General features: G+C 41.6%; 2 protein-coding genes across 2 annotated transcripts in view; both read right to left on the minus strand.

Moving 5' to 3' along the window:
- Positions 1–18,246, minus strand: part of LOC127438826 (natural killer cell receptor 2B4-like) — a 162,529-nt gene that overhangs the window by 112,711 nt on the left and 31,572 nt on the right. The window contains exon 4 of the mRNA XM_051694706.1: positions 17,789–17,891. Within this exon, the coding sequence (XP_051550666.1) occupies positions 17,789–17,891 (103 nt within the window). The remainder of the gene's footprint in view (positions 1–17,788; positions 17,892–18,246) is intronic.
- The window catches only part of LOC127438848 (uncharacterized), a 55,458-nt gene that overhangs the window by 19,003 nt on the left and 18,209 nt on the right, over positions 1–18,246 (minus strand). The gene's annotated exons all lie outside the window — the stretch shown is intronic.

The following is an 18,246-nucleotide window of genomic DNA, read 5'->3' on the forward strand; positions in this document are numbered from 1 at the left end:
CCTACTGGACATTAGTGGAGAGTCCTATAAGGGCCCAGCACACTTACAGAAAAGTTCTTCTTTGTTGTTCATTCAGAGGTAAAAGATGTCCAAAAGAGCTGAGCAATGACATACTGTTTGCAACATTCAGCCACCGGCCACACCGCTGGGGCAGGTGTTTAGAGGAGCATTTAAATATGAGGATGCTCAAGACTACATGTTAAACATCTACTAATATAACATTAAAATGTGTTATCACTGACTTCATGCCTCATTCTATGAGTAGAATTCACACAAGATCAGTAAAAGAAGCTGTCTTAACTGCTCAATTACGATTTAAAGTATATGCAGAAGATGCAATTTGTCATGTTTACGGTATCTTTTGCATTTATTACACTAATGTGCTTACACGCTATACACGGTCATAATATGCGTCGATTACACTCTGTTATTGTAACTTATGATGACACTGATACTACTGCAAATATAGGTGTATAAAACAGTGCTAATGGGCAGAATACAGACAAAATAATCATGTTGGCATTAGGGATGTTAATGATTGATTGAAAATCTATTAATTGTCATTAGTAATTTGATCGATTAAGCTTACTGATCGTTGATTAATACATTTTCAGATGCATTCAGTAATCATGACAGCAGACATTGAGAAGGTAGTCTATACAGTCACCCACCGCTAGAAGGCACTTGTGGGTTGCATGTCATGTCTTATCTGCTTCAGAGAAGAAAACCCACACAGATCAGAGATGAAGCGGGCTCAATGTAAACAATGTTGGAGAGTTTTTCAGTTAATGAACTTTAGTGTTTTCTGCATCATGTTAGTGTGTTAAAGTACAAACTGACAACAAGCGCTGTTGGTCTCCTTGTTTCATCCCAACTTACAATTATGTCAGTGATCGCCGGGAAAGCCCGAAGACCCATTCAGCTGACAACTCACCAGCACTAGAAGGGGTAGCCTATGTTATGTACTGCTTATGCAGTGTGTTATAACTTGACAAAATTTCTAATGAAAAAATAAGTCCAAAGGTCTGAAATATCCCACAATCCACAACATGAAATTTTAATGAACTCAGATATGTATACAAGTGATATATCTTAAGGATCTTAAGATAGAAGTTATTTTTAACAGTAATTCAGTTACAGTAATTTAACAATTCACAAATTCAAACTAAATATAGCCTAAATGTTTTTAAATACACTGAACTAAGAATATTTTAAGAGGAAAATGACAATAATTTCATTTCTTAAGTGTATTAATTTAAATAATATTTAAACCGTAGGCCACATACACATATTATTTGGAGTCCTACTTGTGCGTTTTGCGATATTAACGTTAAAGATTAATAAATTAATTGATTGTTAATTTCCACGACGATCGATTATAAAAATGTCTGAAAAATTACATCCCTAATAGGTATAACTTACTATGGGCAGGTGTGTGAATGCAAGGGCGTAAATTCCAGGGGGGATGGGGAGGAGGTAAGCCCCCCAGTAATCAAAACAATGAAGTACAAGTTGTCTTGGAAAATGTCTCTGCGTGAACAATCATACAGATAAAGGTAAGTTTGCACCAGCTCGCTGATAGCTCTGCATGCTGGTGTGTTGTTGTTGACTGATCTGAACTGACTGAACAATTAGCTATTGGCCTCAAAGTAGGTGGAGCTCCAGGTCACACCCATCGATGACATGGACCAATGGCAGTAAGAAGGTGTTTAGCAGCCGGTAAGAAGTTTTCTTAAAACTTTGCCCAGGCAAGGTGTCATGAACCACTGAAACAAACTCAAAAACACATTTGTTTTGGCCAGATTATGTTCTAAATGACATCACCCCTTCGTGCTTCACTTTGTTTTGAAGTATGCAGGTGCCTTTACATTACACAATGTTTTGAAGTGAATTAATATTTTGGTGGAGCTTTGCCCCACCTGCTCGTATAGACGAGCAGTGATTGGTGAGTAGATGGAACATTTTGAATACAATATTATTAATTATTTGTTCATTTTTAAAACCAGAAGCCTTCCAGTATGATATCATTTCCTGTGTGTAGCAGTGTCTGAAGAAATGTTGGCTGCTCAAAGCCTTGTGTGACTGTGGCTTTAAAGTACCAGCACTTTTTTAAAAGAAGAAGGTTTTCAAAAGTATTAAAGAATAAAAAGTTAAACGTCTCCGGTTTCTCATGAGATGAAGGGAATTATCCACTGCAATGAACGCTATGGGGAAATTCCTTTTCCACAACCTAGTAGAAGCCCTTATATCATAAGGCAATATTATGATGCCCTTATAGATGCGCATTTGCCCTATATAAGCGGGCGCTTATATTTATATTATCTTTTCTTCAGAATTTTCTGACTGAGGCACAAGAACGCGTAGCTCATTCCTCAAAACTCTGAAGAACTAGTGCGGCCAAATTTTGCAATGTCTCGTTTCCTTCATCTCAGGGAACCGTGGTCACATGAGTAACGTGTCACATGAGTAACGTTCCCTATCGATTCAGTTCACTTGACATTGCAATGAACACTATGGGGAACGGAGTCCCATCACGCTGCACTACGTAGCGTCTCGGTTATAAAACCTCGCGAATGTGTTCTGCGAAGGCCATCCTGCTGCAAAGCGTATATCCTGTAGGGATATACCATTTGTCCATGCCCATGAGGAAGCCGTGCCTCTAGCTGAATGCGCCTTTATGCCAATAGAGCATCTAACATCCTGTGACTCATAAGCGAGGGCGATCGCATCAACGATCCAGTGAGAGAGCCTTTGTTTGGAAACGGACATGCCTTTTGTGCATCCTCCATAACAAATGAAGAGCTGCTCTTAGACTGACAGTCTAAACTGGCGAGTGCACTCCACATACGTGTGCAATGCTCTCACAGGGCATAATAAATGCGCAAAAAATGCATTAAAACTAAATAGACGTGGAGAAGAGAAAGATTGTAGGTGCACTATCTGAGCCCTAAAGGGCATGGGAAGCACCTTAGGCACAAAGCCTTTTGGCTTTTGAAAGCCCCGGACCGAATTCTGGACATGAACTGTCAACCAACAGCGCCTGTATATCACCAACACATTTGACTGAGGCCAGTGCCAACAGCATTGCAGTCTTTAAAGAGAGCACACGCAACTCAATTCCAATGGTTCGAACGGGGGGCTTATGAGCACCCTCAGCACCAGATTTAAGTCCCATGTTGGAACCGTAGCAGGGCAAGGGGGGGGTTCAAGCACCTCGCTCCCCTAAGAACTTTATGATCAGATCATGTCTGCCTATAGAGGAACCAGCCTCTGGGGTGTGAAATGCCAATATGGTCGCTACATAGACCTTATGCATTGATGGAGTAAGACCTGCGTCTAACCAAAGTAATGTAAGGATCTCTATTGTGGAGCAATTCACTGGGTCTTTGTTGCATAGAGAGCACCAATCCACAAACGCACACCATTTTAGTGCATAGAGGCGTCTTGTAGATAGCAATCTAGCTTGCAAAATGGTGTTCATTACAGACTGAGACAATTCCGGCTCGCTCGCTATGCTCCATTCAGGGACCATACGTGTAGGTTCCACAGCTCTGGCTGAGGATGCCAAATCGTGCCATGCACTAGAGAGCAGAACCATCTGAGGATGAAATCTCCATTCCCCCGCCATCATTCTCTGGCGCAACATGTCCGCTCCGCAGTTCAGACTTCCCAGAACATATTTTGCACGCAGGGAGAGGAGATGGCTCATCCGTCGAACAGTCTGCCTGAAAACCTGACCCAGCATCACACCCTGCTGATAAAGGTTTGAAGCTGTCCATGGTGCTAGAGCAGCCAGGCAGCGGCGAGTCACAGTGATGTGCATGCGCCCCACTTGGTACATGATGTTTGAGCCAGCACTGGAGAGGTCTCAAGTGTAAAATAACTAACGGTATGACGGCAGATGCTGCTGCCATAAAACCCAGCATTTATTATAAGACTTCAGTGGAAATGCTTTCCCCAGTTTGAACTGAGACAGACACTGGTGAATGGTCTGGACGCGCTCGCTCGTGAGGTGCACATGTATGCTCATGGGTCAAGTTGAACCCCCAAAAAGGAGATCTGTAGACTGGGAGAAAGTGGGCTCTTCGTCCAGTTGACACTGAGACCCAGGATGTTCAAATGGTTCAAAAGTATGAAGTCCCTGTGCTTGCATAGCAGAGCCACTGATCGGGGCATAAATAGCCAATCGTTAAGGTATTTCAGAATGCGCACGCCATTCATCTTCAAAAAGGCAAGTGCCACATCGACACATTTTGCGAAAGTGAGTGGAGCCAGAGACAATCCGAAGGGAAGGACTTTGAATTGATATGTCATTCCCTCGAACACAAATCTCAAGAACAGCTTGTGGCGCAGTACAATTCGGATATGAAAGTACGCATCCTTTAGATCTATTGACGCAAACCAGTCCCATGGTTGGATGTGCGATAAGATCTGTTTCTGAGTTAACATTTTGAATGGCCGTTTTGCCAATGCGCAATTCAAGCGTCTCAGATCTAACATTTCTTTGGAAAGAAAAGGTAGCAGCTGTAAAACCCTTTGAAGGCGTGGCAGCTCGGAACAATCTCTATCGCATCTTTTGCGAGATTGTGAATTTCTGCACGTAATACAGGCACGTCCCGTGACAGAACTGTCGAGGATAAAACGCTGTTGAAGCGAGGCGGTTTGCATGTGAATTGGATCGAATACCCATGTTCAATCATTTTCAGCACCCAATCTGACATGCCCGTTAGCACCCGCCACGCATTCACGTACAGTTGTGCTCAAAAGTTTGCATTCCCTGGCAGAAATTGTGACATTTTGGCATTGATTTTGAAAATATGACTGATTATGCAAAAAGACTGTCTTTTATTTAAGGATAGTGATCATATGAAGCCTTTTATCATCACAGTTGTTTGGCTCCTTTTTAAATCATAATGATAACAGAAATCACCCAAATGGCCCTGATCAAAAGTTTACATACCCTTGAATGTTTGGCCTTGTTACAGACACACAAGGTGACACACACAGGTTTAAATGGCAATTAAAGGTTAATTTCCCACACCTGTGGCTTTTTAAATTGCAATTAGTGTTTGTGTATAAATAGTCAATGAGTTTGTTAGCTCTCACATGGATGCACTGAGCAGGCTAGATACTGAGCCATGGGGAGCAGAAAAGAACTGTCAAAAGACCTGCGTAACAAGGAAATGGAACTTTATAAAGATGGAAATGGATATAAAAAGATATCCAAAGCCTTGAAAATGCCAGTCAGTACTGTTCAATCACTTATTAAGAAGTGGAAAAAAAGCCAAGGTCAGGTAGACCAAGAAAAATTTCAGCCACAACTGCTAGAAGAATTGTTCGGGATACAAAGAAAAACCCACAGGTAACCTCAGGAGAGATACAGGCTGCTCTGGAAAAAGATGGTGTGGTTGTTTCAAGGAGCACAATACGACGATACTTGAACAAAAATGAGCTGCATGGTTGAGCTGCCAGAAAGAAGCCTTTACTGCGCCAATGCCACAAAAAAGCCCGGTTACAATATGCCCGACAACACCTTGACACACCTCACAGCTTCTGGCACACCAAAATAGAGCTTTATGTTCACAACTATAAGCGCTATGTTTGGAGAGGGGTCAACAAGGCCTATAGTGAAAAGAATACCATCCCCACTGTGAAGCATGGTGGTGGCTCACTGATGTTTTGGGGGTGTGTGAGCTCTAAAGGCATGGAGAATCTTGTGAAAATTGATGGCAAGATGAATGCAGCATGTTATCAGAAAATACTGACAGACAATTTGCATTCTTCTGCACAAAAGCTGCGCATGGGACACACTTGGACTCGCCAGCACGACAATGACCCTAAGCACAAGGCCAAGTTGACCCTCCAGTGGTTACAGAAGAGAAAGGTGAAGGTTCTGGAGTGGCCATCACAGTCTCCTGACCTTAATATCATCGAGCAACTCTGGGGAGATCTCAAACGTGCGGTTCATGCAAGACGACCAAAGACTTTGCATGACCTGGAGGCATTTTGCCAAGACAAATGGGCACCTTTACCACCTGCAAGAATTTGGGGCCTCATAGACAACTATTACAAAAGACTGCACTAAGGGTATGCAGACTTTTGAACAGGTGTCATTTCATTTTTTTCTTTGTTGCCATGTTTTGTTTTATGACTGTGCCATTCTGTTATAACCTACAGTTGAATATGAATCCCATAAGAAATAAAAAAAGGTGTTTTGCCTGCTCACTCATGTTTTCTCTAAAAAATGGTACATATATTACCAATTCTCCAAGGGTATGCAAACTTTTGAGCACAACTGTATATTATATTTGACACTAATTGCGATAGCGTGCCGCTCACCATTTGGAAGCAATTGTGCACAGTGTGTGAAATGGGGAAGCAAGGCAAATTCTCAAAAATGGCCTGAGCCAAAGTTAATAAGTACACTAAGGTATGATTTAAGCATGCAAACATAAGAGAGAGAATTGTTTGTATGTGATCATTATGAACAGTACCCAAAGAGGGCTCGATTCAAATGTCACAAATGCAGATAGGCCAGAGGCCACCGTCTTTCTGCTTTTTGATAAGAAAATAACGCCTGTGACATTCTCTCTGTGCACCATACAGGGAATGACCCTTATTGCATCTCTCACAAGGAGATTTACTACCTCGGAGTGCAGAATGGGCATGTCCTGCAAGGTAACGTGGAGGACAGAATGCTGTTGAAACGAGGTGGCCGCGCCACAAACCAGAATGTATAACCGCACACTACCGTTTTTTTAACACACTGAAAAATGGGGGGCCTGGGTAGCTCAGCGAGTACTGACGCTGACTACCACCCCTGGAGTTGTGAGTTTAAATCCAGGGTGTGCTGAGTGACTCCAGCCAGGTCTCCTAAGCAACCAAATTGGCCCAGTTGCTAGAGAGGGTAGAGTCACATGGGGTAACCTCCTCGTGGTCGCGATTAGTGGTTCTCGCTCTCAGTGGGGCACGTAGTGAGTTGTGCGTGGATCGCAGATAGTAGCATGAGCCTCCACATGCTGGGAGTCTCCGCGGTGTCATGCACAATGAGCCACATGATAAGATGCGCGGATTGACAGTCTTAGAAGCGGAGGCAACTGAGACTCGTCCTCCGCCACCTGCATTGAGGTGAGTAATCACGCCACCACGAGGACCTACTAAGTAGTGTGAATTGGGCATTCCAAATTGGGAGAAAAGGGTATAAAAAAATTAAAAAAACACACTGAAAAATGTTTGGTAACACATGCTACGTGACCTCGTAATGCGCGGGTGGGTGCCAAGTGCGGTGAGGGGAGCTGCCGTTTATAAGACGGGAGCATTTTGTGTGGAGTGTGGGTTGATTTTTCTCTGAGATGCCCGGAAGTGCGCCACGTGACACACGAGTGGGCGTGGATAATGGGCACAGATAGCTACCACTTATCAGACGGGAGCTTCTCACTCCCGTCCTGTGCAGCGCTAATAGTGTAAATGCTCAAGCGAACTAACAATAGATGCCAATCACCTGTGGTTATCATGGTGAGTTTGGTTGGAGAGGAAGAAAGAGCTTTTTCAGCTTTTAGCGCACGTCGAGCAGCCTGTGCTAAAAGTGTAAAAACTGTGAAAATTAAAAGATGCTCAAAACACCATTTGGGGTTCCTCAATGGCAGATCACTCTAGAGATCCTCTAGACACCCTTTTGGTATAGTTTTTTTACAGTATAGATTTACTTGCCTATTTCTAAAAGTTACATGATGAAAAGCTATGGCCAATATACTGCTGTTGTTGGCAGTAGATAAATCCATGTAATTACAAGTCATTCAAAATGTAACTGCATATTAATAAGCAGCTATTTTTATATTTTGACCACAGTCCTTAAAAAAAAATTACATTGATTTGATTTTTCTCTATGCCAACCTCTGTATTCACACTTTCTAAAGAATTTTGACACATTGGGTTCTGGTAGACCAGTATTTCCTGTATACACTATAAATGCAAACAGAGCGTTTTTCATTAATTCATCAGACTTGCGCTAAACAATGATGTGTGATTGTGCTTTATCATTTTACATACTAAGAGGAATATTCATATAAATGTTTTCAGAAGTCAGGCCTGCATGGAAATCACTGCCAATCATAACTTTGTGCAGAATGGGGGTGGATATTTTTCTTTCTGTTTGAGCATCATCTATACCATTAATGGCAAAAACACAGCACTTCTTGTGTTTAATGACCATTTTCTGTTTGGGAATTTTTGAGAAACATTACTCTAAATAAAACTCTGATTCTAATTATGAACATCCTGTTAATAACTGTAATTCATAACATCTTTAAAGTACAGTATATACTATTATTTAAACACACACACACACACACACACACATGCATGCGCGGATGGACAGATGCATGCACGCACTCACACACGCGCACGATGCATGTTTAATTCAGTATGTGCTGTCCAGTTATGATATCTTAAAAGTAGTTATTTTTTTTTAGAAAAAATGTCTTTTGTTAGTCTGTCACATATGCTCTCATTGTAAACTGCACATTACATGAAGAACACGTGTATATTCATACTGCATACTGCTTTCTTTACCTTAGCAGTCATACTGCCAACTAACATCTTTAGTTACCAGTCTATTAATCTGCATGAGGAATGAGTACACTGTTTAACACCTAACCTAAAAATCTCCTATTGTGGCTCCTGCTCATAAACATTGGTGTGTTTTTTTTATTAGCTAAAGTTGTTGACAAGTAAAGTTAGTTACTCTGGTGTGGAGGTCAGGGGACTAGCATGAACCTTTGAAGCAGGCCATCAGCTGCACATTGCATGCACACACACACACACACACACACACTGTATATGTACACCCATGTTTCACACACATTCAATAATAGACATGAGCTCATGTGCCTGCTCTGCTTTCACCCCACCACTGCTTTCAAGCCACGTGAGTTTCAGTACATACTCGATACCCTATACTGGCCCGAATAAATGACACCACAGCACATCTCACTCTGACTCAGAAAATGAGCAGATAGTGTGTCACAGTGCATAATGCATCTCATGTTCATTCTGTGCATGAAAAACAAAATAGAGGCATTGTCCAGGTCTCATTCATGCAAGCAGAACAAAATGGCCTAACAATACTGTTAACAAAATGTAATAGATGCATACATCTAAAGATTTAAATGAGAAATGTTTAGAAAAGACACATCAATTATTTTCCTTATCACTACTGTAACCCCGATGTTAGAGGTTTTGAGAACAGCCAAGTTTTATCTGTAATATTCAGCCCTGGAGAAATGTGAATTTTGCATCTTCTGTTGAAAACCTGCAATTTGCCATTAAACAATTCATGAACTATAATATAATCTGCAGATAACCAAACTTTTATTTTTCATCTTTAATTTCAACCCACCACTGGTCTTGTTGACCAAATAGTACTGTGTACTAACGCTATTTTAAGACAAAATCATAACATAATGTGATAATCAATGCTCATGGCTTCATATTTATAGCTAGCTACTAAGTATAACTAACTACGAGCCCTATACAAGAAAAACAGCCTGGTGGTCCTCCGAGATGTGGGATGGAAGATGGACCAATTAGGACGGCCTCTACGGACATGACTGGAATGCCCATGGATAATGAACAAAGGATCTTCAGGAAATGCAGCAGCGGGTGGATGAGGTTAACCACTTACAAGGGGCTGCGAATTCATCACGGAAGGATGAACGTCCTTGCACTGCAGCAGCAGTTCAGACAAGAAGGATAGAGAGCCCGGTTGAGCACCACAGCGCTACTGAATCCACTGTTATGGAGGGTCACCAAGAAGACCAATACCACCAGCAGGACAAATCATGCCTGCAAGGTGAGCAGCAGGTGGATACAACTGTTAACGCACAGATGAGAGAGAAGGCAAGACAATGAAAAGGAGCCAGGGAGAAGGAAACGTATTAATTGGCCAAGATCTAACAATAATGAAGCCTGGAGCAGACCTGTGATCCACCTTGGAGAATGCACTCAGCAGAAGGGTGGAGGCCAAACTTAATATGTTTAATGACATTGTTTATGAAGAATGTGTAGGTAGATTTGGGGAAGCGTCAGTGAAGAAGCATGGTCCCAGGGTGATGGGTAGGAGAGAAAAGGAAATAACATGGAGAAGGTAGATGAGCATGAGAAGGAGGGCTTGGAGGTATTGTGGTATTGCATAAGGGCTAGGTTGTTATCATAATTATCTATAACAACCTAGTTAGCCATAATTATCATATGTGCTCTATTAGATCCAAGTGGCCAGCAGCTGCTGTTGGTAGATTTGAACTTTCCACAAAAATTGCACACATTCTGCTTGCAAACAGCTGTTTTTAATTTCTGAAGTGCAACAGCTGTGACAGATATGCTCAAACAATTATCTGACATGAACAAAATTCATAGAAGGTGTCACGGGATGAACGGGACAGCTTCTCCACAATTTGTTTTGAATGCTACATTTCTCAGGCTTTGGAAGTGTTAAGTGGCCTGTGCACCATACAGGGAATGACCCTTATTGCATCTCTCACAAGGAGATTTACTACCTCGGAGTGCAGAATGGGCATGTCCTGCACTGTAACGTGGAGGACAGAATGCTGTTAAAACGAGGTGGCTGCGTCATGAACCGGAATGTATAACCGCACACTACCGTTTTATTTTACACACTGAAAAATGGGGGGCTGGGTAGCTTAGCGAGTATTGATGCTGACTACCACCCCTGGAGTCACGAGTTCGAATCCAGGGTGTGCTGAATGACTCCAGCCAGGTCTCCTAAGCAACCAAATTGGCCCGGTTGTTAGGGAGGGTAGAGTCACATGGGGTAACCTCCTTGTGGTCGCGATTAGTGGTTCTCGCTCTCAAATGGTGCATGTGGTAATTTGTGTGTGGATCGCGGAGAGTAGCATGAGCCTCCACATGCTGTGAGTCTCCGTGGTGTCATGCACGACAAGCCACGTGATAAGATGCGCAGCCTGACAGTCTCAGAAGCGGAGGCAACTGAGACTTGTCCTCCACCACCTGGATTGAGGTGATTAACCATGCCACCACAAGGACCCACTAAGTAGTGGGAATTGGGCATTCCAAATTGGGAAAAAAGGGGATAAAAAAAAAAAATTTGTTGCATTTTCGTCTGTTTCCAAAACCAATGGCATTGCTTTAGAAGACTGTATTAAACCGGTTGAGTCGTATGGACTACTTTTATTCTGCCTTTATGTTCTTTATGGAGCTTGGAAGTTTTGGTCCCGATTGGTTTGCTTTGTATGGGCAAACACACCTCATATCTCCATCAAAATGTATTTGTTTGTGTTCTGCCGAAGAAATAAAGTCATACGAGTTTAAGAGGGTATAAAGGTGAATAAATGTTGTGAGAATTTTCATTTTTGGCTGAGCTTTGCCTTTAACTACTAGAGCAACCCCACTAATGTCAGAAGCACCATCAGTGATTTTGATCTGGATCCGGGCCTGCTGATGTTTATCCCCAGACTGATGACCTCAGCTTTAGGATAACAGTTACAGTGTGGGTTTGTTGCACCAACTGCTTGCCTGACACTTTAGTTGTTATTGTGTATTCGTGTTTTTCCATTGACGTTTTAACTATTTTGCATCTCTAGCTTTACTGTGAGTGTTTGTGGTCAGCTGTTTTGTATTTCCATTTTAGCTTTTCATCCTTGTGATTTTCTTTACACTGGTGCACCACATGCTTCATAATAACATGTTTACTCTCTATTTTTTCACATTGAAAATATAGATGTTGCATAACACATCAACAGTGATGTTGGCTCTGGCCATGGGACTCTCTCTGCCATTCTGTTTCTCTCTACTAATTGTCTTAATGCATTAGCTGCTCAATATCAATATCTGACTTTTATTTCACCCATATCATATGGCTACTAATGCTGTCCAGACTGGCTAACATACTTTTCCCATCAGTGTTTGCAATATTGTTGACTACAGGAACAGGGCCTGATGTGTGCACTTCCCTTCTCTGACAACAATGATATATTTGTTTGCTCAAGTTCCCAGATGTGAGTCATGGTCATGCTTCTCTTTTATTTATTTATTTATAAATAAGTTCAATTACTTTTTGTTTTTTCGAATAACAATTTTCAAAATGAAAATTAGACTGAAAATTGCTGAATATATTTCAGTAATCTTTGTAGCTTAATTTGTTCTTATTTTAATAGAGAACAGATCTCTGTAGTCTGATAAACACAGCACTTCCGCACATTAGCTCTCAGTGTTTCATGACCTCTGCGTTCCTTCTATTTCTGTTTCTGCATCTCTCCCCTGCCTCACACTTAAAAACCACATCCTCTTAAAGCTACAGCACTTTTACCGCATTCACACGTCAAGCTAAATGAGAAACAAAAACATCACATTACAAAAAATAATAAATTTCTTTAACTCTTAAATTAAATTAATAGCATTTTATAACAGTGGTTTTATGTCTCTACCAGATGTGTGCAGACCTGTAAACACACTCTTCTTAATGCATGCGTATACACACACATCTGCTAACCAAGGAATCTGTCAGCATCAGGAAACACAAAGCAGAGTACTATGTAGAAAGCCTTGAGAAAGCCATGCGACTAATTACTCTGGAAAATATTACGTCATCAGAACAATGCTGATAGGCTGATGGCACCACAAGATCGAGCTCAGATCCTTCACTGGTTGTGTATTAGAATCCCTAATTTGGCAACAAAAATAAAATAAAATAAAATAATAATAATGTATATATAGACCGATCAGCCACAACATTAAAACCACCTGCCTAATATTGTGTAGGCCCCCCTTGTGCCACCAAAACAGCACCAACCTGCATCTCAGAATAGCATTCTGAGATTATATTTTTCTCACCACAATTGTACAGAGCGATTATCTGAGTTACCATAGACTCTGTCAGTTCAAACCAGTCTGGCCTACTGCTGGGTTAAGGGAATGAAGTAGGGGGGCGTTCATCAAAAAAAGGTTGAGAACCGCTGCCCCAAATCAAGTCTGTACAATAACTTTGTCATGCCAACATAGTATGCCACATACTAGATGCTTTCTTTCAAAGACCAGATTCAAATGCCAATGAATATAGATAAGTCTTAAGAGACTATTAAAAAATATTAAAAAGTTTTAAAAAAGTGGGCAAATTCAGAGCAGAAGACAGACTCAAAAATGTGTGGAAGAAAAGATAGAAGAAAAAAGAAAAGATTTCTTGAAACTAAATGAGACCAGGAGGTCTCCTATCCAGGTAGTGACCAGGCTCAACCATGCTTAACTTAAGTGAAACCAGGTGAGATAGCTACTGGCTAAGAATGATAAATAATCTTGTAAAGAATGGCACACAATTATGGGGATTTTGTTTTTCAAGTTAGTTTAATACATTAACCAAAAAGATTCGTTAAGTGACCATTTCTGCAAATTATGCATATTTTATGTGTATTGAGAGAGTCAATGGTAGTTTCTCAATACTGCCCTGACTTCGGGTTCTTGACTACAATTCACCATCTGATGCATACTCAGTTTTCAGCCCTGATCAAGAACACATCTGTAATGGGGTAAGGGATGACAAGGAGGAGGCGGGAACTGGCTGAACAGTCAACGTAAAGTTTAATGATATAAATGAACTTAAAACATCATAAAACATAAAGACACACAGACACACACAATGCGACCGCCTCTCTCTCTCGAACTGGCGCCTCCGGCTCGTCTTTATCCCCCTCCCGGCTGATTAGCCTGATCCAGGGCCAGCCGTGTGTCCTCACGGCCCGGCCCCACCCTCCTCCTCATCACACTCCTCCATCACCCGACTCAGGTCGGGGAAACTCCCGGCGTGACGCACTCCCCTCCCCTCCCTTCCTGGAGGGGGAGCATTGCCCTTCCGGCCATGCCTGCTGGCAGGTCTTCCCCTCCTTTCTGGAGCCCTGGGAGAGGGGAGGGAAAGGGGAGAGGGAAAGTGCGAGGCGGTGCGATAGAGAGAAAATTGCTTGCCGGTTCCTGGACACGCTGTCGCCCGGTCCTCAGCTGCTCCTCCGCCCTCTGGCAGACACCAGCTCGCTCCTCCCCAGTTGGACAGCAGCGAGTCCTCCGGCCCCTGGTGGACGGAACCGCTCCTCCCCTTCTTCAGCAGATGGCAGCGGTTCCTCCGGCTCTCAGCAGCCGGCAGCGACCTCTCCGTCCCCAGGCAGATGGCCATGGCTGCTCCTTTAGCAGACAGCAGCGGCGAGGATTCCGCGACAGCGCATCCCTCCTTCCTGAGTTTCAGCACCAATGCAATGGGGTAAGGGATGGGCAAGGAGGAGGTGGAAATCAGCTGAACAGTCAACGTAAAGTTTAATGATATAAATGAACAACATAATACATAAAGACACACAGACACACACAATGTGGCCACGTGCGTCTCTCTCTCTCTCTCTCTCTCTCTCTCGAACCGGCGCCTCCGGCTCGTCTTTATCCCCCTCCCGACTGATTAGCCCAATTCAGGCCCAACCCTCCTCCTCGTCACAGCATCCATGTTATTTTATGCATTCTCAGTACTTGCGTAGACCTTATTCAAAGCAGCACCATCTTTGATTATTGATAGTAATGACAACGAGGCTGTGAGGGATAGACGTACAGCAGCTGTAGTTTAAAGTGTTTTTAGATCGTTCCATGAACAAAATATGGTAAGAAATATCTTTCCAAGAACTCTCAGTAGACAAAAAATCCAGACAACATAAGTTGCGGAAAACCAGATGGGATCTAGTTACTTTATTCAGCTTTATAATGTGCGTGCCATTAAAGAGATCGTAAGTCTATCCCTTACAGCCTCATTTTCACTCCCATTAAAAATCAAAGATGGCGCTACTGTGAATAAGGTCTGAGTTAAACTTCGGCAGTGAATGATGAGGTTGAACGAGTCTACGAAAATGTAAGATCACATTAGAACACACATTGAGTCATTCAGGGCTGAAACAAGTCTCCTATTTTAAAATCTGTGTGTCTACAAATCTGCCAAGAGAAAGTATATTTAATCATTTTTGAACTGAATTTGAAGAGCATTTCTGAACTCATGAACCAGTCGAGAAGTCTTGTTTAGACTCAAATCAGGAGGGACAAACCAATGATATGCCCCTTCACAGCCTGCACTCAAATGCTATTGGCTTGCGCTATTGACCTTTTAGCCCCGCCTCTTTTCAATGCTCTGCTCTTCTGATTTTACCTTCTGAATTTCCAGTTTGTATTCAAACTACTGAGAAGAGTCAACTAACATGGAATACGTGTGGGAGAAAAAAAAAACTATACCTTTTTCTATTCTTTTTAACAAAGAGGTTATAATGTGAGGCCACACCACCCTTCAACTATGTGAAAATGCTAGTGAGATATTTTGGTGTCACTGTCACTGCAAATGGATACCATGTTCCCCCTGGACTTTCAACCAACCTTCCTTTAATATGATTTTCCTACAGCCAATATTTCTGTAAAATAAAAAAAAGCTTCTCTGAGCTCAACTGACTGAATCCCCCCCGTTTTGTGTCAGCCCTGAGGACAAACCAGCTATACCAACTGAAGGTCTGAAAGCTGATACTGCACAATTGCCCACCTGTATGGCATTATCCATCCACACAGGTGCAATACCTTATCTGTCATTTCTATCTGGGCTCAGGCATATGGTGAATACAAACATATAAAGTCACGAAGGGGGAGGTTATTATTTTCCATTGACAAAAGGCATCAGTAAATATAGCTCCAACGAATGTCAGGTGTTAATGACAGCAAGACAAGTATAGAGCAGCTGCCACAATACTCACCATACATTTAAGAGGGCTTCTATAAGAGGTTTCAGCTCAAAGAAAACACAACACAAGTGCTGTATTTACTGTGCATAAAAATATAGCATGGTACTCACTTCACAAACAAAACATGACAGGATATATTGGAATGGTTGGTCTGTGAAGTCTGAGAAGTCAGATATGAAAATAATACCACATTTTTTCTTTGACTGTTGATTTTTTTGTGTACAGATTAAAAAATTGAACAACCAGAAGAGTGAAACCCAGAGTTAATGTTTTAAGACTTGGGTAACAATTGGGTATGCAAATCAGACTCTTAATATCTAACCTGTGTTTGCATTTTACAAACGTGTATCACAGGTGTCTTTTATGACAGTTATTTAAATATAAAATGGGGAACAAGATCCGTTGAACTTAAAATCTCTTATTGCAAAAAATGCACTTGTGCAAGTCAATCTCAAACTGATTAATGACACACTCCATGTTTCTTTGTGTGCGTTTCTCCACTTTTACTGTGGAAGGCTCACTTTAAAAGAGATGATAGTTGTATTAGTCTGTATGTACAGTAATTGCATAACGACATTATCATTTCAGGACAAGACGGGATTTTTGAGTACATGTAGTGTCTAGTAAGAACTGTGTTAGATTATCCTTAAATATCACATGTACTGAATCTTTCTACTTGTACTGAAGCATTAAAGGTGATCTATATATTGTCATTTTTTATAAGTTGATAAATCACAAAACACAAAACTCTCTCTCCCTCCATGAGCTGACAGGAAGACTGGTACACTACCAGTCATAATCTCACATTTGAGCTACTTTACATAGATTACAGCCCTGCACACAGTCACACACTGATCATTCTCTCAAGTAACTTCAAGCTGATGTAATTCCTGCGCCTCTAGCACCACCAAACGGGATGGTATTCACGCTGCAACCCCACCCCAATGTTCAAGCTAAATCTACGCCCTTGATAGTGCTACAGAAAGACAGTGTTTACAGTTTTAGAGAAAATGAACCTATGAATGGCTTACTAATAGTTGTCTCAGCATATTAAGCTGGGATAGGAGAAAGTATTTTAAGCCTGGAAAAGTTACATACTTCAGCTCTCATGAAGTTTAAACTGTTAACAAACCTGTAAAAGTGTCAGTGTCTGTCTTGCATTCAACATCCAATGTTGAGGAGACAAATAAAGAAATATCTGTTTGGGTTTCCATGTTGTTTCCTTGCAATCAAAATGCTGGGGGTTTTTTTCTGCCATCTAGTGGCCTATTTCAATAAGAAGTTTATTATTAAATGTCACATCCACCTAGATGCAGTGGTCAGAATCACTCATCAAATTGCTCATGCAAAGTTTAAGAAAATTACAGTGATAATGATGGAAGATTAAGTGATTTACAGCAACTCTGTGACCACTCACCACACAAATGCTGATAAAATAACTAGACTATTTCATAAAATGTCTATATTAAGGAACTGTGTTTTGATAAATATCTGCTCCTCTGACAAATTACACAAGATTTTTACCTCCCCTAAAGGCCATTTTGCTCCTTCATTACTGTACCTAGCAAATGGATAAAAATATCTGAGAATAAAATTGATCAGTTTTGACAAGTGAATTAAAACATCATGCCATGTGTAGGTAATACTTGCGTTTTTGTCGTGCATGACAACATTTATTGCAGTTACAGTATATTATATCTGCAGATATGAGCTGCATCACCACACCAAAAATTATCATCAGTATTAAATATGAACGCTGGCTCAGTTCTGCAATAAACATTAAGAGAAAAATCATTAGTAATGTTAACTTGTTTTTGCCCGTCTGACTTCAGACGAGATATTTAGGAATAACAGCTCAACTGGGAGAGAACATGTGAATCTAACACAGTTTAAAAGGACAGGTGACAACATATAAACCTGCCCATTATTTCTGATGTCTTGAAGATTTTACAATTAATACCAAATAAAATAGAGCAACATACAGTAGCAGCTCAGCAATCATTCTGACATACCTGAGCACATCTGACAGACTTCAGTAATGTTGAGATGTTTAGTCTGGTTTCTGATGTGATTGGACACCACACAGCTGTAGATGTTGTTCTCCTGATATTCCACCTCCAGAGGCAGAGAGAGACTGCTGTTGAGATCAGACACACTGATGGAGGAGAATAAACTGTTTCCTTTGTACCAGGAGAGAGTCACCTGTGTCACATTCACCACTGAACACACCAACACACATTTAGATGAACTTTCAGATGATGAAGAACATTGAGAAGAGTCTCTGATGATGACAGGCAGGGGCGGACTGGCCATAGGGAGAACTGGGACTTTTCCCGGTGGGCCGGCCGTGAAACGGGGGGTGATAAGCTGAAACGGGCCGCCGAGTTATGCTGAACAGTCCGCGACTGGCTGAAGAGGGCCGCGATATGCAGAAAAGGACAGCGACATTTTATCTTATTGTACATATTAT

The sequence above is a fragment of the Myxocyprinus asiaticus genome, chromosome 50, assembly GCF_019703515.2.
Source record: "Myxocyprinus asiaticus isolate MX2 ecotype Aquarium Trade chromosome 50, UBuf_Myxa_2, whole genome shotgun sequence".
NCBI lineage: Eukaryota > Metazoa > Chordata > Actinopteri > Cypriniformes > Catostomidae > Myxocyprinus > Myxocyprinus asiaticus.